Source organism: Chanos chanos, chromosome 5 (assembly GCF_902362185.1).
Source record: "Chanos chanos chromosome 5, fChaCha1.1, whole genome shotgun sequence".
Taxonomy (NCBI): Eukaryota; Metazoa; Chordata; class Actinopteri; order Gonorynchiformes; family Chanidae; genus Chanos; species Chanos chanos.
The window spans coordinates 45,733,770-45,761,233 of NC_044499.1; the positions used below are offsets into that span (position 1 = coordinate 45,733,770).

Sequence of the window (27,464 nt, forward strand, 5' to 3'; positions counted from 1 at the left end):
AAAGAGAACTTTTTTCCTCACACGCTTGTTGTGGTACCCATGCGTTTTCGAAGTAGTAGGCGTAAATTCGTACCCTACCGTCTTGTATCATATAAACGCGCATGCCAAATTGAAGTGCTGATGACATCGTGAGGGGGAGTTCACTCTTGTAAGGGTGGTTTCAGTGCCGAGACAGAGCAGTGGCAACTCGCACGTTGGTCAGTAGTGCTGTGATGAAATCTGTGATTATTTGAACTAATTCTGAAACATGGGTTTTTCATACTTCCTTCTCAAAGTCCATTTTTCCTGGATGTAAAGGGGCCGCAAAGATCAAGTCGTTTATTTTATTTTGAACATCACACAAAGAAAGCAACAAACAGCGGAGCAGTTTAAAGTTTGCGATGTCTGGATCTTTCTGTAAAAGTTTATATCCTTTCAACGGAGATCAACATCAGCAGGGGTTAACATTCGAAGCTGGAGAAGTTATTAAAATAACACAAGCGTTGCCTGGCGGATGGTGGGAAGGAGAAAAGGATGGACTCAGGGGATGGTTTCCTTCAAGTTACGTTCAGGTAGTAGAGGTAAGCCTGCTCGAAACATGTGCCGTGAAATTCCAAGGCATTTTTTTTATGACAACAAGGGTGATGTTTCAGTGATTCCACGAGGAGAATGTCCAGGGATAATAACCTAAATAACGATACATAAGATGCCTAGCTGAAATGGCATTTGCTCTCAACGTTCTACCTATCCTGGGCTGAATATCTGTCTACTTGAGCGGAAACCAAATTCCAAATTCCAGAGGATTAATGCCATGCTTTAAAAAAAAGTCAGCTTTGAATGGTTATCAAATACATTTATTGTTTTTTCTCCCCATTTACAAATCATGTCCAATTTCAGAATGGTATTTAAACACTTCACAAAAGAAAGCCTAATTTAAAAAAGGAACAAAGACAAGAAAGTATTGATTCTTCCATGCCAAATCAGCCATCCATTCAAGCATACCAGAGGACCTCTAGGTTCCTGAAAACATACTAAATTGTAGTGTGGGTTTGCTCGTATCAGATAAAGCCAACCTTTCCACACACACGTCAGGACTTCCTCATTCCTAAAACATTCCTCCAGTCTGACCAGGTCCCATAACTGCAAATTTTAGTGATGTGTGACAGACCGTAGAAACCAAGGGGAAACATCTTAAAGAGTTAGGCTCCTGAGGAGTTTGTTTTTGCCTGAAGAGTGAAGAAAAGTGAATGACACATTTTTGTTCAGGTTCACTCTGAGTTGTAACAGGTGGATGCTCCAATTGGCAGATTATCAAATAATCTACAGACTATTGTAAAACCTGTAGTTTACGATGCAATACAAAGGCTCAAACCGGTTTGACCGCTAAACTGAGAACAGAATGAAGCTATTCTTTTTTTTTAAATCACAGGGTGTTTCAGTGGTGTGCTTACCTAACCAAACGAGTTGATTAGTTTGGAGCACACCTTATGCCCATATAAGGACTGTAATATTGATAAAGCAGGTATTGGATTTATCCTCATTGCTCAGCCATTAGTGAAGTGTATATCTCAAATCCCAAATCTGATTGTTAACTTTAAATTTTAACTACTATATTCACTTGAAATTTTACAGTCTTAACAAGCAAATTCAATCGTAACATGCATTAGATTAGTCACATTTGGTTGATTTAGTCAACACAATGAGTTTGAGTCAAAGTTTCAATTCAAAGTAAGGAATTAGGTCTTTCAGTGGACGCTGTGTGTATTTGTCTGACTGTAGTCATTGTGTCATGTTCTCCATGACAAGCACACAGCGCCATAACCGTGGGGCAGTGACTTACCTTTTCATTAGACTGAATGGCCATGCTGACCATGCATCATTGGTGTTAAGTAAGAATGGAAGGTATTTGCGCCATACTTCACATTCAAGTGCCCTTGACTGACAAGGTAATAAGGTTTCAGTTGCAGTCTCAGGATCAGGGGTCAGTGTGTGTCTGAGTCGTGACCTGGATCAAGAAGTCTGCCTTGAAATTGTGCACGTGACACAGTCAATGAAGAGCAGTAAAGCGGAAAAGTATTGCTCAAATGCTGAGGAGTGCCAGCTCAGTTCTGTTGAGGAAGTGTTTCTACATCTTAAAGAAGTCTGTTCCTCTTCAATGCATTTTTCAGCTGACAGTTGTTTTACAGGAAAATTCCATATTATTTCAAACACAAAAGGAGAAGCAGGAAGTTAAATGTTACTTTGCCACACTGCTGAAGACCTGTCATTTGGCCTAACTACATCCAGCCCACATGACATCCTCTAGCTTTTTGTGGGAGTAATTCATATCCTGTAGCTGCAAGAAAATCATGTCAGAAATTCACAGGCATGTGAATCCATCATAGAGTATGGAAATCTCTCCCACCCACAATTCCAAAGTGGAACATTAGGTCTGAATTCGACAGAAATGAGAGATTTTGGTGTGAACTGTTGGTCTAAGAGGCGATATAAGAGTATCAACCAGACTGTCAACAAGTTTTCTGAGTCAAAGGTCTATTTTAAAATGGGCTGGTGATGAAACTGAAAATGATTAGGATAGCATTATGGATCTTGAGTGATCCTGAACACAAAGTGAGCGCTGTGAGGGAAATGAAACAACAGCAAAAGCTATTCGTTATTAAGAAGTTGACACAAACTCTTTTGTCTCATCAGAGTAAAACAGATTTAAAGGTTTGATGGAAGTTACAATCACGCGTCAGATTTTTTAGGGACGCGGTCTACCTTTACAGCTAAAGTTGTTCGTCAAATGTCTCACAATACCATAAAGAGAAAAAGCCTTTAACTTTCATTGTTTATACACTTCTGCCAGTGCTTTTTGATCTTTACTTTCCTGACTGTTCGTACACTTATATTCTTTGCTCATTGTCATGTTATCACAGTGAAACATAGCCCAGTGTTCTGCCAGTGGTGGAGAGTGAAAATATACAGTGAGATCACATTTACAGATACCATAGGAGGCCTCTTTAAGCATTAATGTGGTGGTGGCTTTATGATACATTACACTGCCCACATTAGTGACAGTGCAGTGTATCATAAACATGTTCAATGTGTTTCCTTGTCAGTAGCATCTCAACGTAACTGCAATTACATTTAGGCCAAACTACAAGTGTTAGGTAATGCCTAACACTCAATTTGTTTGACTTTTTTTTTCCAAACATGCCACTCATGTTTAAGTGCAGGTGACTTTGTTTGATGACCAGTTTAGTACGTACTACAGTAATGCTTATTAACCAATATCACTTCATGGCTGTTATGCTCAAGATGCTCCCCTGCAACTGAGGGTTCTGGAGTTTAAAGAGATATTTAAAGAGGCGAAATATGTAATTACTCCACTTACTGCGAATGGATACAGTTTTAAAATTGATTTGACTTCAGTCCTTTGGACAGAATCAAGGACAGTTCGTTGCAGTCAGGTCAAGGTGCTTGTCCAGGGATCACTATTTCCCATGAAATATCAAGAAAACGCAGAGAAATTTCCAGAGGATACAAAGGTGGCATTGTCACTGTCATAAATTTACTTTGTAACAAATGAAGCATTTGTATATTAGCTCCACACAGTATAGAATCAAAGTTATATTCAAATTCAGAGAATACCTGTTAGAAAAAGTTAACTGAATACATTTATATTCTTTGTGAATTATGCTATTGATCTTACGGACAGTCGTCGGAGACGGACACAATACAGACCGATGAGCTCAAATAGAATGAGGCAGAGGTAGCACAAAACAGGCCTTTGAGCAAAGCACTCAACTGAACTCACAGTGTTAGCCATTGTCTGAGTCACAGTTTCTGTGTATCTGGGAATGAGGCTCTAAGTTTCGCATCTGGTTGAACCAAAACAAAGTACACCAAATAAAGCCCTTCAGTCACCTAGGAATGTTTATCTAATTTTTTTTCTTCTTTTTTTTTTTTTCTTTTCTTCCTTCCTTTTTTTTTTAATAAATATACTTTGTTTTGGGCCTGGGTGGAAAAGTCTCTCATCTCATTCTCTCCTTAAACTTGAGTCATGGGTCTGGAGGTAATTACTTCCCAAACACGTGTGAGAAATTTCCCCTGTGCTGCGTTTCTCACTGGCCTACAAATCTTCACACTCACTGATTGATAGCAGCGGTTCGGTAATTCCCTCCATGCCAGTGAATAGTGTCTTTAATATATTTCTGTGGGTGCTGACAGGCCGGGTAAAATTTCATTTTTAATTCATCACTTGCGTACGAAGCAACTGGAGAGAGTGCGACAAGTGTTACCCTGACTCTTTACTCAGACAGTTGGGTGAAAGGCATCACACGTCCACGTGGAGAAACCTTTGAGGTTCAGTATGACATTAGAAAACAAGACAAGTCGGGGGGGTTAGCGTAGAAAGCAGTCACTTTAGGAACAAGAATCTTAACTAGAACTTCGAATTAAGTGTGGTCGTGAAGTGGAAACTTGAGGTGGAAAATACAATTCTGTGTCAGAAAAGTGAAAGGGAAAAATGTTATCAAGTGAGAGGATGGTGAAATACATGAGTGAATAATAGGAAACAGACACTTCCCCTGTGACACCTCTGCTAATGTGAATTTTGCTGACAGTGTATAACAGGTGAAACAAACACATAAAAATTTCCTTTTGGAGCAGAAGAGATATAGTTTGTTCATATTTGAGCAACTGCGTCTTTATGGATACATATTAGTACCACACCTCAAAAGCAACACAAGCACACCCCATTTATTTCTATTTGCAAGGCTGAGAGAAAAATTTTATCCTAATTCTTGTATTTAACCTAATTCTTGTATTATGAAGAGCTCTTCAGTAGTTGACAGACTAAAAAGTGCTATGATGATGGGCTGATTTAACAACTAGAGATTGTTGTGACTTGAAAATAGGATACATTCCATATTTAGTTACATACTGTAAAACAGCATGTTACTTGGACCCCGAAACTTGGGGACCCCAGCCTTCTGCACTCCAGATGTAAGAGTCGGGGTCATGGGAGGAAATGCTGCGTTTGAGCCTAGATGGATCATTTTAGATGAGATTAAGATGAGTCAGGAGGGACTGAGTCACAGAGGCAAAACTACGGACAGCTTTTCAAGTAAAGACCTTCAATCAGTCCTTCTTTTTTTTTTTCAAAACTTGGGCCCCTTGGTACTTTAGAACGAGTGAGGTAATAATGATTCATTGTCACATGCAAGCTATAGAGCCGACTCTGACATTTCTGCTCAAAAGGATGTTTGGGCTTTTAGGTTGTTATGGAAACTATGTATTTACTAGAACAGAATTAACATTTTTGGGCAATAACAAGATCTAAAATCTTGCACTCTCACTGTTCAAAACTACAAGGTCACGTTGGATATAGATATCTACTGAGAACAGAATGGTCAGAGATCAAGGGTTCTGGACCGAGGGCATTAAATAGTTTCATTGGCCTCCTCCATATGCTTAGATATTTAAAGCATTCTTTCCCAGGGAATTTGTCAGGTTTTTCTTGATTTTCCAGGCACTAAGCCAGTGACGTAGAAATAGGCCGCCATTACTTAGTTTTCTAAAATAAGACCTCTTTACATCTCCTTACATATCATACCAACACAAAACATCATTTTGACCCAACATTTTACACTGTATGTTATGTTCATGTGATAAATCCTACCAGATTAAGATACAGTAGTCACAATTTAGATGTATTATTTAAACAAAGTTTCAAAGGATTAAACTGCACTATAAAAAGAACGAATAAAAGACATAATCCTTTTTCAATTAAAACCTTTCAGTACAGGTTTTGGCCCATATGATTAAATGACCTAACATTTAAAAGGATGTAAATAATTGGCATGTTAAGGCTGTTATCCATGGGACTTTGAAGGCCCAGGCAGTGTGTGCTGCAAACATATGTAGCCAGCCAGGGGCAATTCTGGAATCTACTGATTAGATGCCTGTGTTGGCACCCAGAGGCAGTCTGGGGTTTATAAGGTTAACCATCTGGAACGATGCATTATTTAATGGTGCATATGCCAGGACAGGCTGGTAAAGTAATTTTGTCATTAGTTTACCCAGTTTCATCATATTCTCCTCATCCTCATGCTAAATTTTAACACAGGATATCAGATTAGGTCAGCACCACAAGTGACCTGACTCAATAACACGTAACTTTCTTAATCAAATCATCAGTTTGAGTTATTTCTTAGGTCACTTAGGTCGATTTTATTTACCAGTGTTGAAGAAGTTTGTCTTCCTGTGTCATGCTAGCACAAGCGTGGTCCATCACTGACCATGTTGAATCTGACACCTTTTGCCTAACTCAGACAATCGTGTTATTGTCAGAGAATTGCCAAAGGAAATGGGCCCAGTTCTAATGCCCAACCACTGTGACTTTGGCCTAAACAGAGAAAGACTTTCTCTGCTCTCTTTCTTTTGCCTCAAGACTAAATCTCTGAGGCCTCAAAGAGCAGGGGAGGCTTAGACATGTTCTGCAAGGCATCTGTTCAAAATAGGAATCAGGCCAGCATCTCTCCCACTCACCACAAAATTGTCTTTCATTTAGTATACAGAATGTCAGTTAAGCCTCTTAAATCAGTTTGTGCTTTTGTTGTGTGTGCTTAGTGTGTATGGTTCAGTTGTATTAGTTATAGATCCTGTATTGTGTATCCTAACTGTCTATTGAGTGAAATAGAAAATACTTTTGGCCGCACTAAAAATACATTATGGTTAGACATATTTAAGTCGGATTTATTTATTCAGAAACCACTGAGGAGTGTTTCAGCCTCATCAAAGGAAATTCAGTAAAGTAATGCCACAAGTACTTACAAATATTGTGCATGAAAATATGATGTAACCTCTTTCTGCTGAGCTCCAGAACCGAATGAACCCACAACATGGAAATACTTTGTTCATTGGGACTAAATTGAAAATTAAAGTCTTTAATTTAATTATTATTATTATCTCATTATCCATACAATACATGTTTGTGTGAATTGACTTAATATATTGCAAAAAGGCATAACATTATTGGGAAATGTGTGTTTTAACTTAATGAAATTGATAACACATTTCTTTCATAGCCACACATTTTCAGCATTCTCAACTGGATAAAATTACGAGTGGGAAAACCTCTAGGACCTCTAGGAAAATGTCGCCAACTGTCCTAAATAAAAAAAAGACATAGAAATAAAGGGTATATGTACTGTCCAGTGTGTTTCCAGGGTATTCTTTAACAGGTAATACGTTACTTCATATTGAGAACTCCAGGCTCAGCTATTCATTTATAGGTTTCGGTGGCAAGTGAAGAAAGTGTTATTTTTTTTTTTAAATTCTTGAACTTAAGTGAAATCCCATATTCTATAAATTCTCCCTTTGAACTGTCATCACTATGAGTGAGAAAACTTGAGCAAAGAGCAGCAAACTTTGTGGCAATTTTCCCGTGCACCAGCACATAATGTGTCACAATGGTTTTGGTCTCATGTGTTTCATGATAAAAACCAGCTGTCTGATAGTGCGCCGTCTCTAGTTTTTGTTTGCTCAGCTAAACGCTAGGATTACATTTCACATAAGTAGCTGAATGAGTGTATACTTTTCTTCTCAACATCACCCATCGTCAGACATTTAAAATCCCATTGTTAGGTCCTGAGAAATGGGTGACTGCATTTACTATTCATTATTTTTGGCTGTTCTTCTGTGGTGTGTGGAATGCAAGGGGAATCCTAAATCCATGCCTTTGACATAGAATATGCTCTGTACAAAGGGATTAATAAGACATTTTTTCTTGTGTGACAGAGGTCTGTATCCATGACCGCACTACCTTGTGAGGACCTGAACAGAAGCCCACTGCCCAAAGACTGGAAATGTTATCTGACCCCACAAGGACGCAAGTACTATGTCAACACGGTGAGCAATGGTGAGTACATCGAAAGATTCAGTTTAGGACTGAGTTTTAATATTTCAGCTCCTTCTCTTGGATCATTATATAACCCTTAAAATGCTTTTGTTCGGTACATAGAACACTGGCGGTCTTTATGCCAGTGTTCATTTAAATGATATATTGTTATGGCTTTCGCTGTAGCCTTCTCTTACAATGCATTATTTCTTCATTAAATTATATTTTTCAAGAGAAAAGCCTGCACCAGTTGGAGTGTAGATTTAAGAATAGATCTGCTCCAATTGTGAATGTGCTGCAGTGCAGTGTGGCTATGTCTGGCTGGTACCACAGGGTCTGAATGGATCAGAGACTTGGAATAGATATCTCCCTTTCTCTATACATTGTGACAGAACAGTTAGCATTGTGTCTGTCCCAAGCTCTCGCTCAACTGACAGTGCAGTGTCCTCTGTGACCCGCAGTTCACCCATCTGTCTTTGCGTTCCATAACTGAGTGAGTGAAGATGCAATGGGTGAGAACACACTTTCCACAGATATCATTTTCACTTTTGCTGTCTGCTCTTGACAGCTCCCATAGTTAGATGTCACCTTATTTAAAGTGCCAGTAGACCTAAAATTGCAAACACCCTTCGAAAACCACATGCTGTGTTTTATAGCAAATTTCGTACACGGCGTGGTATAATGAGGCTTCATATGTCTGGAAACTTAATGCAGTCCTAATTGCTTTTTTAATAGAACAGTCTTTTAGATACACTTTACAGATTTTTTTTCAGCTAAAAATTAATTCTGTAGTCTTCCTGACTAAAACACATGAAGTAATTGTCTTAAATGGATACCTAATAATGATATTTCTCTGTATCAAAAACACAGATTTTAAATTTCCTCAAAATATTATTATAACCATAAATCAAGGTCTTGATTTTAGTGGTCGTGACATCTGGGGACATTCCACCCCAAAATAGGACAATAATACAATTTTTGCTTCTTTCAGAGTGAATTTAAGAGGCTCTTGTTTTAATTTCCAATGTAGGAGTAAGAAAATAAATTAAAAAGACAGTAAAAAAAAAAATCTGTATAAAAGTAAATTTACCAGAAAGCTCTCAAACCTGACATGTTGTTACTAGTATGTGACATAATTTAAAAAAAAAAACAAAACAAAACAAAAAAAAACAACTTTGTACCTATTTATAATGAAACTTTTGTGTGCCAAAGTTCACCCAGATTAAACAGTTATGTTCTGTTTTGTGGTCACCATGGTTACCCCAGTGTTGCATGGGTGAGTCCTGTCCATGGTTTCCTTCCTGCACAACCACACAGTCATGCTGCACATGAGTGGGTCAGTCCGTTACTGGGGGTATCCATGATGTTGTAATGAACACCTAGCAGAGAGCAGAGGTAGTGACAAACCAATCTCAAATGAATCACAACATGTAAGGTTCAGCAGGAGAGCAGAGCTTTCCCTTACAGAGACTTAATAACCATTTTGAATGAGCAGCTTTTATGCACCACCCTTTTGTTTGGGATAAGTGATGAGAATTTGACCACAACAAAGACAAAAAATATATTTCAATTAGATCAATTAGGGTTTCAAACATCTAATGCAAATGATTATACACAATAACATGGTAAGCACTTTCATGAGAAACCTCACCAACTTACTCTTGTCATCTCACTGTCAAGGACCTTAAAACTTAAAGAGCCGTAGTTGTCTCAGCTGAAAAAATACGGCATCATCACAAGGTTCGCAACTAAAAGATATTTATAACTTTATCAGAGTGACACCTCTGAGCTGATAATATGCACATGGTGTTAGCAGTTGCATGAATATGTATATATTGCTTCTGTCTAATCCATTATTTTGGATGAAATAAATATGATCAAGTCTGTTGTGGAATGAACAGCATTTTAATAATACAAGTTCGACTTTGTCTAAGTGACACATGCAGGATAAGGGATACACTTGCAATATTACAGATGGCGATAAATAAAAAATGAGTTGGCTGGGACATAACTAGGCCATTATTCACCAGTTATGGACCTGTAATGTTGATATTCATTACAGATTAAAAAAAATAATAATAATAAGAGCACTGTTTTACACCCCCTGTTTGGCGAGATGCTCTATCTACAGTCAAATATACAGAAAAACAATAACAAGGATGTTTCTGCCAAAGCATGGCTGCTGTACTGTACAGATTTATTTGAAGGAGATGATTAAACTAATCTGTATCTCAGGTGCCAGTTGCTTAGTAACCAAGTTGTTCCATTTCATCGTCATGGTTTCATGTATTATCCTATTACAGACGCAGATATGTTTCAGACTACCTCTTTGTGCTCTACCAGAGGCATTGATAGGCTTTTATAAGAGGTTTCATATTGGAAAGCAAAGTGATAAAAAAGTAAAGTGAGGACAAGGCTATGAACATATTAAATAAGATATGAAAATGAAAGGGAGGGTTGGAGTTTGGCCTATTTCAGCTAAACAAACGATAAGTGCTTCGCTTCAATATTAATTTTGATTTCAAAATTTAATTTAAATGTAATAACACAACATATTCGCCGTTTAGTAATCAGCTGTGTATTATCCAAAGCACAGTAATCAAATAAATTTAAGTGTATTACTTTCGCCGTCTTAATTTATTTCTGTCATAACACTGATTGCCTCATGACAGACTTGCGGAGAGCTTGCACGTTTCAACAAATAGTAAAGTCTCTGATTACATCATATCTCATGCGATCTGATAGGGTACCAGTATCTGTCTAGCTAATCTTTTCTCCCTTCTTGTCATTTGAGCTTAACTGATTGCCTTCGGCTGTCTTTAAGCCAGGGCATCTGTTCTGGCCAAAGCAATAAACAGAAAGAAGATGAAGGTTCCTGTGTTACATTGGGTAGTCTTTATAACCGAAGTCTAATAAAACACACAGAATCAACCTAAAATGAATTCGTAGGAGTACACTGGAGTCTCATTACTTAGACCGAGTCCCTTTTTTTTGTCCTGCTGTTTGTATTTTTTGTCCTCTGTAGAATCTAATAAAACATTCAGGGCCCCAAGTCCAGTCTGCTGGGTAGCACGTACCGGCATACTCAATTGTTGAGAACTATAGACTCTAAAGTAAAAATAAAATTTGATTATGGGATGTTCGGGGAGGGTCTCACGTGTGTAGATTCCCAGGGGCTGTGTCCTTGAATGCACACATCTTTTTCATTCCAAACTCGTCATGAGGGGATTTGGTTTTATGGTGCAACTCATGAGTAATGGTTTTGCGTTTCCATTTCCAGAGACAACGTGGGAAAAACCATCCAGCGCTCCCGGGACCCCCAAAACCTCATTAAAACATAAGAATTCCCTACCCACAGGTAATTCTACATTTGTGGCAGGTATAAGGGAAGAGACGTGTGATTTATTAAACATATGGTTAAATGTTGTATATTATAGTGAATTTCTTCACATCAATGGATTTATTTTGAGGCACCAAGCAAATGACTGAACTCACTATTTCATTTATATACAATGCAAAGTCATTTTAAAGATGGTTCCAAATCGTAAGAAAGCTTCTATAAAACCCGAATCATCTTGTCATGGTACATTTGACATCATAAACACTCAACATCATTTTGCACTGATTCATGAAATGAGGAATTCTTTTACTGTAGGTCATGATAAGCCAATAGAAAAGCTCACCAAAGTGCAATGTGTTTTTCTAAGCCTGTTAGAAACTGTCACAAAAAAGTGAAAGACATAGTAAAGTAAGAGGATGATATTCTCCTAGACTTGTGAATAAGGTGAAAACTGTAGTTTCTGGCTCATTAAAGAGTCATCCTAATCCCAAAAAAAAGAAAAGAAAAAAAAAAGGACGCTCACTATCTGCACAACAGGGTGCAGCAAATTCCACAGACGCCTCTCATTACAGATTTCCTGTGTTTCAATTTTATCTGTGGTTTGGAGCCGTGGAACCACTTTTCCAGTCCGTGTGACTCTATTGTAGCGGCCACCCTTAACACAAAAACAACGAAATTAGGAAGACACATAGATGTATCTCGCTGTTTCTTTTAACGAGAAAGCTATCTTAAAATGTCAACAAATAATTTGACCTTTCCGTGTTTGACTGTGCTTAAACTTTTAGGGGATTTTTTTTTTTTTTCTGGCTGTGCCAAACAATAATTTCAGCATTACCGGCCCAAATGTCTGGCAATTAGTTTCCACAGTTTCTTTAGGTTCTTATTGCCTCAGTAAAACCTGCTCCTGATATCACCACAATATAGGACGGAGATGGTTTCAGTCTTTGGAGAGGGTAGCAATTTTTATCGATTTATTTATTTATATCTGCACGTTTTTATAAAATATTCCCATGGCACAAATGCTTTAACAGCCTTCACACAGGATTCCTGTTACCGCCCCCATTCCTGGGCTCAGCCACCTGCAGTCTAAAATGGCGATCAGTTTCCACAAAACACTCCCGTCTCATCTTCACGCTATATTTGATTTCCTGTGTACGAGCCCTGTAAGGATTCTTAATAGACTCAAAGCACAAGAAGGAAACCATTCCCTTGACAGGGATCAAATATAATCAAATTAACCAGTGACTGAAAATGTTTCAACTTCAAAGTCTGGCACAGTAAAAGAAATGAAATTAAGATGGAAGCCAAGAGAAATTTGTCGTCATTACATGAGCACTGGGGAAGGAAACAGTAGATGTGGGCAGGATGTGCACATCTTAACTTGAAGCTCAGTCTCATTAAACGCCTCATCACTCAAGAGTCTGAGTTAAACGTCTGATGATGATGCGCCAAAGAGAGGGCCACACCAGACACTGACTGCTCTTGCTTTGAGTGCTACTGAAAACTGCAAAATGACAGGACTGAAATATGGTTGCTGTCTGAGAGAGTGTGAACATATGAATCTCCTTTTTTCTTTCTTTTTTTTTTTGAAGATGAAATGATTTCCCAAAGGTATAAGTGTCTCTCGTTTCCACACTTGTCTTTTGGGCACATGCAGGTACCTTTAGGGCACATAATGGTACCTATATATACCTGTAGTTTACTCAGAAAAAAACCCCCAAAAAACTTTGAAATCACTTTCGGCCTCACAATTTTGAGTTAACCTAAGTTCTTGTTTTGTCAGCTAATGTAAAAATTAGCATTCTCTTTACACGTGCGTGAGTCCTCTGTTGTGTAACAACCACCTTCTCTTTCGTAATGTTTGTGATGTGGTTGACATTTTGGTTTCCTGAACTTAAATTAAAATAGAATGGCGCAGCACATTATATTAAGCAAACACAATGGGAGCTCTTTTGGTGTCTCAATAGCCTAAAGGAGAGGCTTATATTAGACGAAACAAAAGAATGCATAACAAATGGTTCTTAAAGGAAAAGTGCCAAAGTGCCACTCCCAAAACATAACTGGGAAATCTACAAAGTTCCCTGAAATGATTTTATGTATTTATTTACTTGCTTTTTACTTTTGTTCTTGTTTTAACATTTGTCATATCATCAGACATCACAGCAAGACAGACAGAGACAAGACAATAGCTGATGATGTCATTATCTGAAAGCCTGTTATAACATATTAACATATATTTGCACATCTTCAGTCAGAATATGATGTCATATCCATTTATGAGCTCTCCACTTTTTCCCATAGCCGTGAATGGATTTCACAATAGTGGAAGTCCATTGCATCAGATGGACCAACATCACCTGCTCACACGGAAGGCAAGCACAGATCAGCAGGTAAGGCTGACCTTAGAGTTGTCATGAGTGAACATGTGGAACTCTCTTCAACACTGAGCTACCTATTAAGTGCCCACCTGGATTGAAGTGTGGGTTATGAAAGTCAAGCCTATTCATTAGTTTTTGTGTTTGTGTATTTGATTTTATATATGGACACCAATCTGAACTCAATCTTAATTCATTTCTTAATGAAGCTGTATACTGTAGCGTTGGGAATAACTAATAATAATGAATTAAAACTAAAAATATGAGGGCGATCCGAGGGAAATTTCCTGCGGGCGTAGTTCACTGCACAAACACTCTTGTTTTTTAGAGCGCTGTCCACAATATTAAACCAAAGTATGCGGCTAGCTCGTTAAAGTTCCAAAATTGTCTGCTCATCATAAAAATAGAAAAACGTAGCGATTAGATCAAGTGTAAATACAAACTCACAGCTCCTCTTTGCCATCCCCTTTGCGTTCCTGTCTGCCTTCCAGCATGTGAAGAGGCATGCGAGAATACCTGATGAGCACTGTGTTAATGAATTACACGTTAAGAGTCTGTTGGCTTCTCAGGGCACAGCATGCAATGATGAGGGCTGGGGAGGGGGGCGGAGGGAGTAGGGGGTGTTCTTTTAGCGCTCTCCTTTTCTCCCCTCCTCTCTCTCTCCCTCTCTATCCCTCCCTCTCTCCCCCGTCGCTATATCTCTGTCTTCCTTTCTGTGCCTCCCTCTCTTTCTCTCTCTCCCTCTCCCTCTCCCTCTCCCTCTCTCTTCATTACCCTGGGCTGGGAATAACAACTTGGAGAGGGGAGTGACTCCAGAGCACACGCGATCATACGCTGCACTGTGTTGTGCAGCCCCCCCTCCCCCCCCTTTCCCAATCCCACTCTCCAAGGCAACAGCAGCAGCAGCAGCAGCAGCAGCAGTAGCAGCAGCAACAAGATCATAACAGAGAAGAGAAAAAAAAAAAAAAAAAAACAACAACAACAACAACAGCAGTTTAAACCACAGGCAATGTCTGACACGGAGGGAAGTTTTGATGATGCGTTCTCTGTCTTCCCACAGAGCCCGGTTTCTTCTTCACCTACCAGAAAGCAAGAGCAAGAGACCTCGATTACTGTGAGTACGCCAGTGTAAACAGCACGGACCGCTCCATGCAAAATGGGACAAAAGTGTATCTGTGTCAAACAAAAGTTTTGTGGACTAAAACAAACAAACAAAATATATGGTGATATTTGATTTGTCTTGTAATGTAGTATGAACGGTGACAGAAACGTACAGTTTGGAGAATTTAAAAAGTTGTGGATGGTATCTTGTGTTAAAATTAGATCGTCGGTCAAAATTACACAGGATGCAGATGGAATAATCTGAATACTGGAACGAAATACATATTCTCATTGATTGAATGTCCAGAGCATGAATCGCATTTGTAATTCTACACTTAGGCAGGAAAAGAGGGTTTCAGTGGTCTAGACTGGCCTATTGAAAGTGAGTGACCTTGATGTGCTTTTCCAATGCAATCTGTGTCCACTTAATGGCTGGATGAGGTGTCTATGGCTCTGTGCACTGTTAAACCAGAACCGAGGAGGGGTGAGCACAAGCAAAGACGCTGCATGCTTAGTTTCCATAGGAACAGGTGCAATACTATTGATTAAGGAAGGTTGAAATGGGAAAAAGAGAGAGAAACTCAATGCTTTGAGTTCAAATTTAGAACCTGCCTGGGTACCATTAAGTAGGTCAGCAAGGTCAGGAATGAGACCGATTACTCAGCCTCTGCCAATGAGTCCCTAATGGTTTGATTTACCATGAGTTATAATTATATATATACATATTTATATACACACACACACACACACACACACACACATAAACATATATATATATATATGTGTGTGTGTGTGTGTGTGTGTGTGTGTGTATGTATCTATGTATATGATTCTTATGATCTTTTTACAAAACCACATGTGCGTCTAGAGCAGCAAAATTGTAGTCCTCAAAAAGCAAGTTATGGTTCACTAAGTTATCCTGAACAACTCAGAGAGAACTCAGAGAACCCAGGAGAACTATTCCAGCGAACAGAAGTACAGTTGCTTGGCATTACCTGGTTTGTCTTTCGGTTTGTCCAATTCCCATAGACGACTGCTTGACAATCACTGTAAACATCTTGACAACAGCATGGATGCCTCACGCAAACTGATAAGGGCATTTAAGCTACAGGAAAATGTCTTAATCCCCAAGATCAAAGTTTGCACATTTTTTTCTTTTTTTTTCTTTTTGTGAAAGAAATGTTTGATTGCATATGTAGGCAGCTCATTTGTGTTCAGCCTGTGTTTTATGGGAATGCACAGAGCTGATAAAACATTTCTTTCTCTTTCCTCATTGTAGCACTGTAGACGTCACCACTGTTCTTTTCCTCACCGAAAACCCGGCTGGATTACCATTTGCTTTTTTTTTCTTCTCGTGCCCTTTTCAGTACGACATTCCTTTCAAGAGAGACAGACTGATACACATAAGGGGACATTAGCAAGTCTGTGCCAAGTGTCAGATCCTGTTGAACAGGCCTTGAGAGATTAGATATGAAGTTGGTCTCAGAGTCTTATGCAGGGCACAAAAGAGGCATTGGCGAACTGGTTGAAAAGGTACACACTGCTTTTCAGCAGCTTCACAATAGATTACAATTAACTTCAGATAGCTCTAAGACACTAGGGGCACAAGCCAGGCTGAAGTAGCATAGCTTGTGCAGTCATTTATAAGAAAACTAAGATTTATTTCTGTTAACCACGTGAACAATGATGTGACATGAGAGAGAAGGTAATACTTTAGTGATAAATGATACTTACTTTTCCTTGCATGATCTTCCTTTACATGTTTTTTTATTCTTCTCCAAAGTTAATTAAAGTGAGTGTGAAAGCAGATAAAGGTCTTATTGTCTGAGTAGAGAGACTCAAATCTGAGTCTCTCAGAGTAAGATTGATGGACAGATAGCTGTAAACCCTGAGCCAGACTTCTGTGCTGCTCCCCGGGTATCGGAGGATTAGCTACCATTGCGAAAAGACTTTGAGCTCCTGCAAAACAACAACAACAAAAAAAAGTTCAAGAGGAGAGCTGCCAGTTTGTCCCCCAACAACTCAGTTTAACCCCTCCGTCCCTAAGACATACATTAACCAGCAACGTATTATAAAACACTCAAGCGTCCAGCTGTTACTCACAAATCGTAATGGCAAATTCACGTGAGCCAAAAGACACTAAGAGTTGGTTATTATAAAGACACCCTCAAAAATAACTCAGTAAAGCCTGAAGCCATGCATCTATATTGTTTCTGCATACATTAGTGCTGGGTTATATGAAATATATTTGGAACGTATATTGTTGGTATCATGACATCAAAGGTGTTTAGCATGAAGAGCTCTCATCTGTCCAGACGCACAGGCAGCGTGCTATCACAGGAATGCTTGATTTGAGAATGCTGCTTGATTTGAGAATGCTGTTCTCTTTTTGTCACCTATCAAAGCCATTGTTTGCTTAACGTCCTAGAACGTAAATGCACAGTGTTGAGTGGCTTGAGCAGATTTGTGATTTGCTCCTCAGTTCTCTGTCTCTGTCCACAGTTTCTGAAAATGTCACATCTCTCAGGGCAACTGGCAAACACAAACCACAGACTATGAGTCTGCTAACCTTTTAGCATTCGTAGACATAGCCATTCAACCACTCTGTAAAACAGTTATGCCGACTAAGCTGTATCTAATATGAGAATCTCCTTACAATGGGCTTCGCTGTTATTGTGCAATGAACATGTTCCATAACAAAAGAGAATGTATTGAGTCTGGGAAAACAGCCAAGTCTGGCTGGATTTCTTAATCACCACAGATTGAAGTGATAGTAGTGACTGGAGATGATCGTCGTTACAGCGCAAACACATCCCGCCGAGACAAGAGTTATCAGCCAACACTAAGTCACGTCTTATCTCCTCAACCACTGAATGAATCCTCATTTCCTCACGATAATGGAAAGGGTCAAGGGTGTCGCTACAACTCGAAGTTACAGAGAGTACCCCTTTATTGTGAGATAGACTTTCACTCTTTCTTCTAAAACGTGTTCAGATTCAAAGAAACAACCCCATTTTTAGAATGACTTCAGAATGACAGAATTACTATTATTATAGTAATGTTAAAACCACATGATACAAAAAAAACTGTTTTGCGATGATACTGGGTTCTAGTTCTACTATTTGTACTGTATAGCATTTTGCCAAAATACCCAAATTAAAAGTAAAAATGATGTGTGGCCATGCTCCTCTGTGTTTTCTGTGTCAGGCAGAAACAGCTTAAGGAAGTGGATATTATGGTGTGTGGCGTGGCTTAAGGGTGGTCTACATGCACATAGGCAAAGGAAAACAGGAAAAAAAAAACTTCAACAAAGTGTTTTCATTCTAAATGTACCCTATTTCCTCATTGAACCATTATAAAAAAATAATAAAATGAAATGGCTAAGGAAACATTTAGCAAAACTAAAAAATTGAGCACACCCAGTATACAGCTTTGAAGTTGAGTAACCCAAGGAGTGTAAGAACAATATATAGTAAGCCCCCTATGCTGTCTAAAGCTCTTTCTTTATGGTCAGCTGCGTGGCCTCCCCCATACGCTGGACTCAGTATCGCACAGATGTTTTCCCACACACATAGGATTACTTGGCTCATCTGTGCTTTAAATGGTTGGACACTTTACATCAGCATATTTAAAAACCCATTGTTTTTAGTAAGCGTTTTTCACAGGCTAACACTGACATGCCCGCTTGCATGTACATGTGTGTTTTAACCTTGAATTAGCACATGTAATTTGTCTTAGCGAGTCAGCCTTTGGTAAATAGATGATCGGCTGAATTAGGTGTGTTAGCACAGCACTGATAGGGCAAATGCCCCGGGCACGATGTCCTTGAAGAGTGGGTTTAAATACGTAGCGTTAAAGGATAGATGTCAACATAAGTGCATAAATTCATCATGTTTTTGTATTCGATTTCATTTAATGTTCTTTTCCTGCATTCTGTTCCGCTGTTACCCTTGTTTAGTGGAAAATGACCGGAGTTTAATAGCCTCATTAGATCACTGTGTCCATTTGTTGGTACTGAAGAGAGGTTTATGTTCTCCTGTCTGAGTGAACTGAACTGCAGAACTGAACTGTAGAAACAGAAGTGTGCATAGGCTGTGATTCATATAGGCCTGTTCCACCAGAAGGAACAAGAAACTCTTACAAGAAACCAAACATCCTGTGTTTTCAGCTCACAGTTACTCACCTGGGATTCTGTACAGAAAATGACTCGCTATTGTCCTGCAACAAATGAGAGGATAATGTCAATACATATATAGATACACGCATAAACTTAGTCTTAATGACACACTTGAGGACATTAAATCAATACTGTACAAAGATATCAGTTCCTCTGTTCTGTCATTGATTTCATTTTAATGGGTCTATTTCTTCCACATAAATGAGTGGTTTTCACTGAGTTCTTATTCTTGGTTGATTCTTTTTTCTCCCATTTCATCGATAGATCAACTCTGTAACGTTCCCCCTTCCACTGAACATGCCAGAGCAGCAGCTGTTGAAACCGAATGAGTGGAGCTACTGTGATTATTTTTGGGTAAGCAGAAAACCACGGTGACCACAGAAAGACCAGGTTACACCATGATGAGAGACACACAACTGTAGCGCTTACACTGTAGATATATTTATATTATCTTTACTTTTTGGCAGGTGTAGTCAAGGAATACATATTCTAGATTTAGAAACCAGAATGAAATGCCCAGGCCTCTAAAACATTAGCTGGTTCGTATTACAATGATGGATCCATGCCTGAGTTAAAGTTTAATGTAAATACAAAAACAGATTCATTACTCCTTTTCTTTTCCCCCTTTCCAAAACCCACCATCTACATTTTCTGCGGGATAAAGCACAGCTGTGTTATATCATTTTGCAGTGCTTTCTTTTTTGTTTTTTTTTAAAGAGGGGCCTCATTTTTTACTGAGGATTTGAACAACATAAGCTCTAAGTCCGTATATGTTGAACGAGTATGATCTAAGTCATTAGGTTCATGGAAAGATTTGGGGCTGAATCAGTGTATTTCTCGTGTGCAGTATTGCTCATGTGTGCGCTCCTACTTACAGGCAGACAAAAAGGATCCTCAGGGAAACGCTTCCATTAGCGGGTTTGAGGTTTTACTTCAGAAGCAACTGAAGGGAAGGCAGATGCAGAAAGAGATGGCAGAGTTTATACGGGAGAGGTAAACTAAACATTCAGATCTACACCCCTTTCACTCAAACACGATCTTCAGAAAGATGACGTTCTTTCAAACGTGGTGATGGACAGAATTTTACAATGTTTGTTTTCTTTTTTTTTTTTTGTTGCCCGTGGAGAATCCAAGCGTCACTTCTCTGAGATCATTTCTGGTATTTCGTTGAGGCTGGACATTTCTTGTTCTGCAAAAAAAGAAGATTCTTCTCCTTTTTAGAAACGAACAAGTTTCCTTCTGTGAAAGTGCCGTCTTATGTCATGAATCTCATTCACCTCACTGTGGCTTTTGATGACTGTGTAGTTGTGATGTTTATAGAAGCCTAGTCAAAGATCACAAGTATTCATTTTCATTTTTGGTGTAGCCTCAGCCTTTTTTATGGATTCGCTTTATGTTTCAACTAACCCTTTGATTCCACCGCTTGATTCTGGATAATGATTAGTTCACAGTATGGATTAAGGGTCTCAGAGCCTTGAGTAAAGCAAATATGAAAACTATTTGAACGGAATTCACGGAGAGACTGTGGAACACTATTTCTGACTCTACACTTTACACGGCAGTTTAAGAATATTTTCAGTAATGATTTATATGTCGTCATAAGGAGTTAGCCACAGGATTGTACAGCCCCTGAGAGCCACATTTTTAGTGTCTGGCAAAGATGGAAAATGACTTAATGTGAAACTCATTTGATAATCAACATTTCTGCAAACTTATCTCTATTTACAAATACAACAGGCATACGCCTACCTACCTTTATCCATGCACGAAAATATTAAAAACACATCTTCAATGTGTATAGAAATATAAATGTACAGAAATACCCCACCATAATTAGGACGTGACACTGCATATGAAGGTATTCTTCTGTAGTGTTGTTACTTATCACTTTTTTCCCTTCAGAATCAAGATTGAGGAGGAATATGCCAAGAATCTTTCAAAGCTCTCTCAGATTCCCCTGGCAGCACAGGAGGAGGGGTAAGTCTCTGCAGGTCTTTTCTTTACTGTTTGTTGAATCATACTGAACCACCACAGGGCAATACAGCAACTTTTTTTCCTTCAAGTTTGTTCAACGTGTGCTCCTGCCCAACACGTAGGATCCTCTGGAGGATTATGATTACATATGTTACATCAGATGTTTTAAACAAAAGATTTGGGAAAGCAGACAACTCGCTCAAAGGAGAATGTTATATTATTTTAAAACAATGAGTGCTTGTTAAACACATTACGTGCCTGCGTGTTTGGCCGTACGGATGCATACTTAACATTTGTATTGTTAAGTAAGTAACGTTAATGAGGTATTGAAAACCACTTAGAAAAAAAAGACCAGAGAATGCCGATTGTTGCATTTCATTTAAAAAAAAAAAAAGGCTATTGTTTGCAATAGCATGACCCTGGAAAGTATTATATAGGCTGTTGTGTATAAGTGAAAATGGAACACTTTGAATACTGTGGAGAGTCAGTGACAGGTTGCTGATATACTGAGTCTGTTAGACCATCCTCAAAGTAACACCCCACAGATGTTAGACATAATGAAACAGGAAGTGCGGCCCACCTGTGAGTCATCTTTTCCTTTGAACGAAATCCTTCAGCAGGTCAGAACTTTAAGTCTGTGTCAATGAGATATTTTTCCGCCATCCTTTGAAGTACAAGAAAAATCCACAGTAGATAGAGGAATAGTTTTCAGTTTTGAAATAATAAGGAAAACTTCACATTCTACTACTACTAGTAGACCACTGCTTAGTATTTTTGGACATCTGCTTGCTTCTCAGAAAAACTGTGACGAGTAAGATATTACAACAGATATTGCAACATTCATATTGGTCTTAGTGTGTCATACTGACGATAATTTACATTCATTCAAATGTTTGGAACTTCCCTTGTGTCCGAAGCTATTTCACCTAGTTGATTACAAAGCTCTCATTTTAAGACTGCGTGAAGTAAGTCAACATATAGCCTACAGGCAGTTTTATCAAGGCTTTGTTGTTCACTATCGAGATACAAGTCAGCACAACTGCAGCTATCTTTTTAGCTGTCCTGACAGTTTGACATAGAGGGCTAATTGTTTCATATAGAATCTAGATTATGCCATGGGGGTCTGCCCACCCTGTCCCAGAGATGGGTAGCACAATACCACCATTATTTTGGCTCTCAACTCGGGTTTTGTTGTGGACTGGTGCATTGTCGGCTGGCTCCTACGTTCCATGCCGTGAACCACTTGTTTATTCCTGAATTTACCATTTGTGTAGTTGCAGTGGAGAAATCATTGTCGCAGAGGTGACATGTGATGACTTTTCGCCACTTTTTCTGGCCCGTCGTATTCTGTTCATAAAACCAAATAAAACTGATTTCACGTAAAAAAAATAGGTTTTTGTCCCTTGGGCATTTCCTCAGAATAAGCCTTTATTCTTGTGCCCTCATGAATAAGAATACATAGAGTGATTTAATAGTGTTTAGTACAGCTTGTCGTCATCATCATCATCATCATCATCATCATCATCATCGCCATCACCAACGTAACCATCGTCACAGTGATATTTTTCTGTCACTGTTCTTATTCATCCATTTCAACAGATAAATAAAAACAAGAGCGAACAGATATATCGACAGTTGAGCATTTTGTATGCATTGTAATACCTATACACGGTCTTCATGAGACCAAGATGAGACAGCTTGGTTACATGAACAGTTGAGCTACAGTCACAAAAGAATATGTTAGACATCAATTCAAGCAAATTCCGTACACCTCAAACAAAAATAACACATGTACCAGAACTCCAGGTCGACTACTGACTCGGTATACCACATCTATGTGTCAATATGTTGCAAACGCTTAGAGTAAGCAGTAAAAATTGATCCTCTTAAATGAGGTGTAAAATACCAAACCGTGTATAAGCCACAGTTTTCACTAAGTGCTGAAAGAGGTGGTGAAGTTACTCTGTCAGCTAACAGTAAAAGTTTGGATCCATTTTTGCTATAAGCTAATAGTGAAAGCTTATGTGAGCTCTACAACTCTCCAAGCGTAATAAAAAAAAAAAAAAAAAGTGCCACGGCAAATAGAAAAAACAGACGACGTGTCTTTGTTTCCTCAAACTCAGTGATTAGCGAAAAAAAACAAAGTTGCCATTCATTTCACTGCCGTAGAATTTCCCAGAAAATTGTCCGTGACTTATTTACTGGAATGAAATTTTGCTGTTGGGTGGTAGCCATGAACTGTTGTTCAGGCATATGAGGGTCAAAGGTGAATGAAAATTTCCTCAGGATGCTCATTCTGTTGGTAGAGTCTTAGGTGTGCTGATCTCATGCCATGGTCTTATCTTCCCCCAGCACACTGGGAGAGGCCTGGGCACAGCTGAAGAAAAGCCTGGCAGATGAAGCAGAAGTTCACCTCAAGTTCTCCTCTAAGGTAATCCGCTCCTGCACTCGTCACAGGCAAACCGTTTTCATGATTGTTGCTGCGCCTTTTTTTTTTTTTTCACTTGAATTTTGTCAATTTTGACAAATTCTACAACAGAGTAGGAAAGTGAGGGCTGGAGATTAATTTTTCTGATATTTTTGTTGAATTTTTACCATCGGTCAGCAGTGTTTTTGACTGTTAGTCAGCAATATTAGCGATCCCTGTTTGACAACGACAGTTATCATTTCTCAAGCGCTTTACAAAGTGTAATACTAAAGACAAATTTTCACCTTAATGGAAGGTCTGGATTTTAATTTTTTTTTTTTTTAACGTGATAATGTGAGAGTAGGGGTTATACTTAACCAAAGAGTTTAAGTTCACAGACTTCCCTGATCCATCTGTGAATTGGAGTGGGAGTACGTGACAGACTTATCTTGGCTGAGGTAGAGGTTGTGATGCACAGCTGGTTAGAGAGAAAAAAAAAGAGTTAGTGTTGTATTTGTATGCTCTGAAAAACAGGAGAGCAGATGTGTCACACTTTTTTCTGCTGTATTCCATTGAGTATTCTCAGCTGACGCACGGACATAGAGACGCAAACACATTCACACTCGCGCGCGCACACGCAGACACACACACACACACACACACACACCAGCTGTATCCATATATAATGGTCACTAATAAGGATATATGAGACATGTATAAGTTCAGGGTGAGTGTGGGTCTTGACTCAGGATAAAGCTGAGGTTAAAGTTAAATTTGCAGTATCACTTCAAAGTGCCTCAGTGTTCCTTAATTCATTTAGTAATGTCAGATGAACTCATAAATTCAAACTCACAGACTGACCTACTTTATTTTCCATCTTTCTAGATGAAAGATAGTGTTATTTTGTCAAAAGCTGCTGTCACAGATTAAGGCAGAATTCAATAAAAGGAAACCGGGAAAGAACAGTCTGTCCAAATTTATTGGTTTTGACCAAAAACTTCTGAAATTCCAGAGACTTTGTATTTACCTCAGCATCCTCATGAATTATTGTTTTAAAACTTGCAGCTTCACAGTGAAGTAGAGAAACCGTTTCTGACATTCCGAGACAACTTTAAAAAGGACATGAAGAAGTTTGACCATCACATTGCTGATCTGAGAAAACAACTGGCCAGTCGTTATGCTGCTGTCGAAAAGGTATTATTTTATTTAAAGTATGTCTGTTGTCGCGTTTTCATGTGTACCTAGATTGCGCACACATGCGCCACAAGCAAAATGGTCCTGTCAGTCCTTCTTCCTTGCTCTTCTTGAATTTCAGGAATCCTTCTCATGCATTATTAAAATTCCACAGCGTTTTCCAAAGCAGTGGACCATTTCCTGTCTCTGGAGCTTTTCCAGATTCTATAAATAATCAGATGGCCGTGCCCTTCACACAAATGACTTTCACATAGACCATGCAATCGTCTGCCACTGGCCACAGACTCGGTGTTGTAAATAAACACCGCCAGATTGGTCTAATATTGTTCATAAAATAGAAAAGCTTAAATGTTAGAGGAAGAGTAAAAAACTGTTGGGTAAATGATAGATGCTAGCTGATTTGACTAATTAACGCTCATATGAAACAAAACTATAACATTCATTGGTTTGTTATTAACCAGAGATAATATGTGATGTAGGTGTAATCGTAGTAGTTTCTGTTTGTAGGTAGTGAATGCTTTATTTTCAAATCTGAGTAGTCTTGTCTTTAATATTTCCCGTGCACTTGAAGGCTCGGAAGGCCCTTGCAGATCGGCAGAAAGACTTAGAGGTGAAAACTCAACAGCTGGAGATCAAACTGAGCAGTAAAATTGAGGAGGACATCAAGAAGGCTCGGAGGAAATCTACACAAGCTGGTCAGTGGTCCTCAACCAATAACCTGTATTACACAACAACAGTCAGACAATAACAGTCACGCTAATAGCGTTAGCATTTCACAGCCAATCCAAACAAGCCACTTTTCCTCCCTAGTAATTCATGGGCTAAACCAAAAAAAAAAAAGAAAAAAAGCTAGAGGTCTTTCAGAATTTTTGCTCCACGGAGTGACCCCACCCTTCCCCTCACCCCCCACCATAACCCTCATCCCTATGTTCTCATAGAATCAGCAGGCGTGGTCTATCATTTATGTCCCCAGAGGCCAATCTTTTGAGGGAGTTGAGGATCAGTTTAAACAGAGGCCATGTCCTCTGGAGGTCAGCCATTAAAGGACTCAGGAAAGATGGAAATACAAGGACATTTTTAGACAAAGAGCAGAGAGAGAGAGAGAGAGAGAGAGAGAGAGGGAGAGAGAGAGAGGACAGACTGACAGACTAAGATTGGAAAAAAGAGGGAAAAGTAAAATGGGTAGAGTCCAGATGGATGAGCTCACACAGCTGTAAGAGGTTAAGAGTGACTCGTGAGTATAAACATACTGCTTCTTGAGTGACACGCAGAGAGAGAGAAAAAGACATTAAGGGACAGGGAGAAAGAAAAATACATCCAGACTTCTTAATGAATGCTTATAAGACCACAAAAAAGAGCTCAATTCTGGAGCTTTGCGAATTTCTTTCTTTCTTTCTTTCTTTTTTTGTTAGTGCTCAGAGTGAGAGTCATGTATGATGTCAAACTAGAGTCCAGTAAACACAACAGCTGTTTAAGGGGAAAAACTAGCTTGTGGTGCTCCCTGTTGGCTAGCAACAGCAATAACAATAATGCTTAAGTTATGCCCAAGCTATGTTTACCAATGCTCTGTTACTATCAACAACTGACATTTTTAAATCGCTTTCTATATAATGAAAGTATTCAAATGACTTTAAATTATGTGTTATCATTGACATACACATAGACTGCTGGTACAAACTGGTTGAAACATTATGTCTTTAGAATTACTGTTTATTTTCTTTGTCACTAGGGGACGACTTGATGCGGTGTGTGGATCTGTACAACCAGGCCCAGTCCAAATGGTTTGAGGAGATGGTCACCACAAGTCTTGTAAGAAAAAAAAAAAAAAAACCCTTCACCGACATTTTTTTCAAAAGATGCATTAAAATGTAATGATGAGCATGATGCTGTTTAGAGAGCGGTTGTGACCTGACCATATGAGAAAACAAACACGTGTGAGAGTTGAAAGACTAATAGATATGAGTTTATGTTAATGTATGAAGCGTGAATGGCGTGTCAATGATGATGTCATGAATTATTAACATACATTTTAAATATGAATGATTAAACATGAATGAAGTGAGGCACTGAGCACACGATTCAGCCTTGCCTCTAAAAAGCCCTGCCCATTAAAAGGTCATTTTCAAACTCCTTGTGCCAGTGGTGTAATTTGTACTTTTTTGGTGCTTATTGATCAATTCCCCCTGATATAATTCCTTAATTTGATCTCACAGGAGCTGGAGAGACTGGAGGTAGAACGTGTGGAGATGATCAGGCAACACCTGTGTCAGTACACAACACTGCGGCATGAGACAGACATGTTTAACCAAAGTGTAAGTCCTTCTCCTCAATATTATAACCCATAAACAAATATATTTTACCCCCTGACTCTTTCTACCAGTCCCATCATTTGTCAGTACAGTTCCCAGTAACCAAAGTCATGTGATAATCCACAACAGCAGCTGTTCATCCAAATCAAAAAGGACGTAGAGCTTCAGAAAAGGGTCTAGATCTGTGACCCAGCTGTTTTATACTACCATCTGCCACTAGAGGGCGGCGAAATGTTATTAATCCTTGTACCATATACAAACGAGAATTACTAAAGTTACTTGTAGATTCAACCTGTTTCTTTGTGTGTGTGTGTGTGTGTATGTGTGTGGTTGTCCAGACCATGGAGCCAGTTGACAAGCTCCTTCAGTGTGTGGATCCTGCCAGAGACAGAGAGCTGTGGGTAAAAGAACACAAGACAGGAGAAGTCAGACCAGTGGACATGGAGATTTAACAGGGACGATACCCTGGGGCCACACCGCTCCTTAGGAGCCGCTGTCATATAGCCAAGGCCTTACCTTAAGAACACCAATCCTCAAAGAGCATTTCCCAGGAGCAAAAACAGACACAGAGCAAGAGATGGTCATCTACAGAGTGGAAAGTATCTTTTTTTTTTTTTTTTTTACCTTTTTTTTTTAAGTTTTTTTTTTGCTAAGCATCTGGGTGGAAAAAATTAAGTGAAAGATGCTGCGTTGATAAGAAACAGTTGACCAAGCCTTACTCTG

The 27,464-nt window shown here is 39.0% G+C and overlaps 1 protein-coding gene across 1 annotated transcript; it reads left to right on the forward strand.

Moving 5' to 3' along the window:
- Positions 1-380: 380 nt before the first annotated feature.
- On the forward strand, positions 381-27,193 carry gas7b (growth arrest-specific 7b). Its single transcript, XM_030775672.1, has 14 exons — positions 381-560; positions 7,765-7,885; positions 11,145-11,222; positions 13,506-13,594; positions 14,640-14,693; positions 19,122-19,211; positions 19,735-19,850; positions 20,760-20,834; positions 23,184-23,262; positions 24,304-24,432; positions 25,004-25,127; positions 26,162-26,241; positions 26,646-26,744; positions 27,080-27,193. The coding sequence occupies exons 1-14, from the start codon at positions 381-383 to the stop codon at positions 27,191-27,193; spliced, it is 1,428 nt and encodes a 475-aa protein (XP_030631532.1).
- The last annotated feature ends 271 nt before the right edge of the window (positions 27,194-27,464 follow it).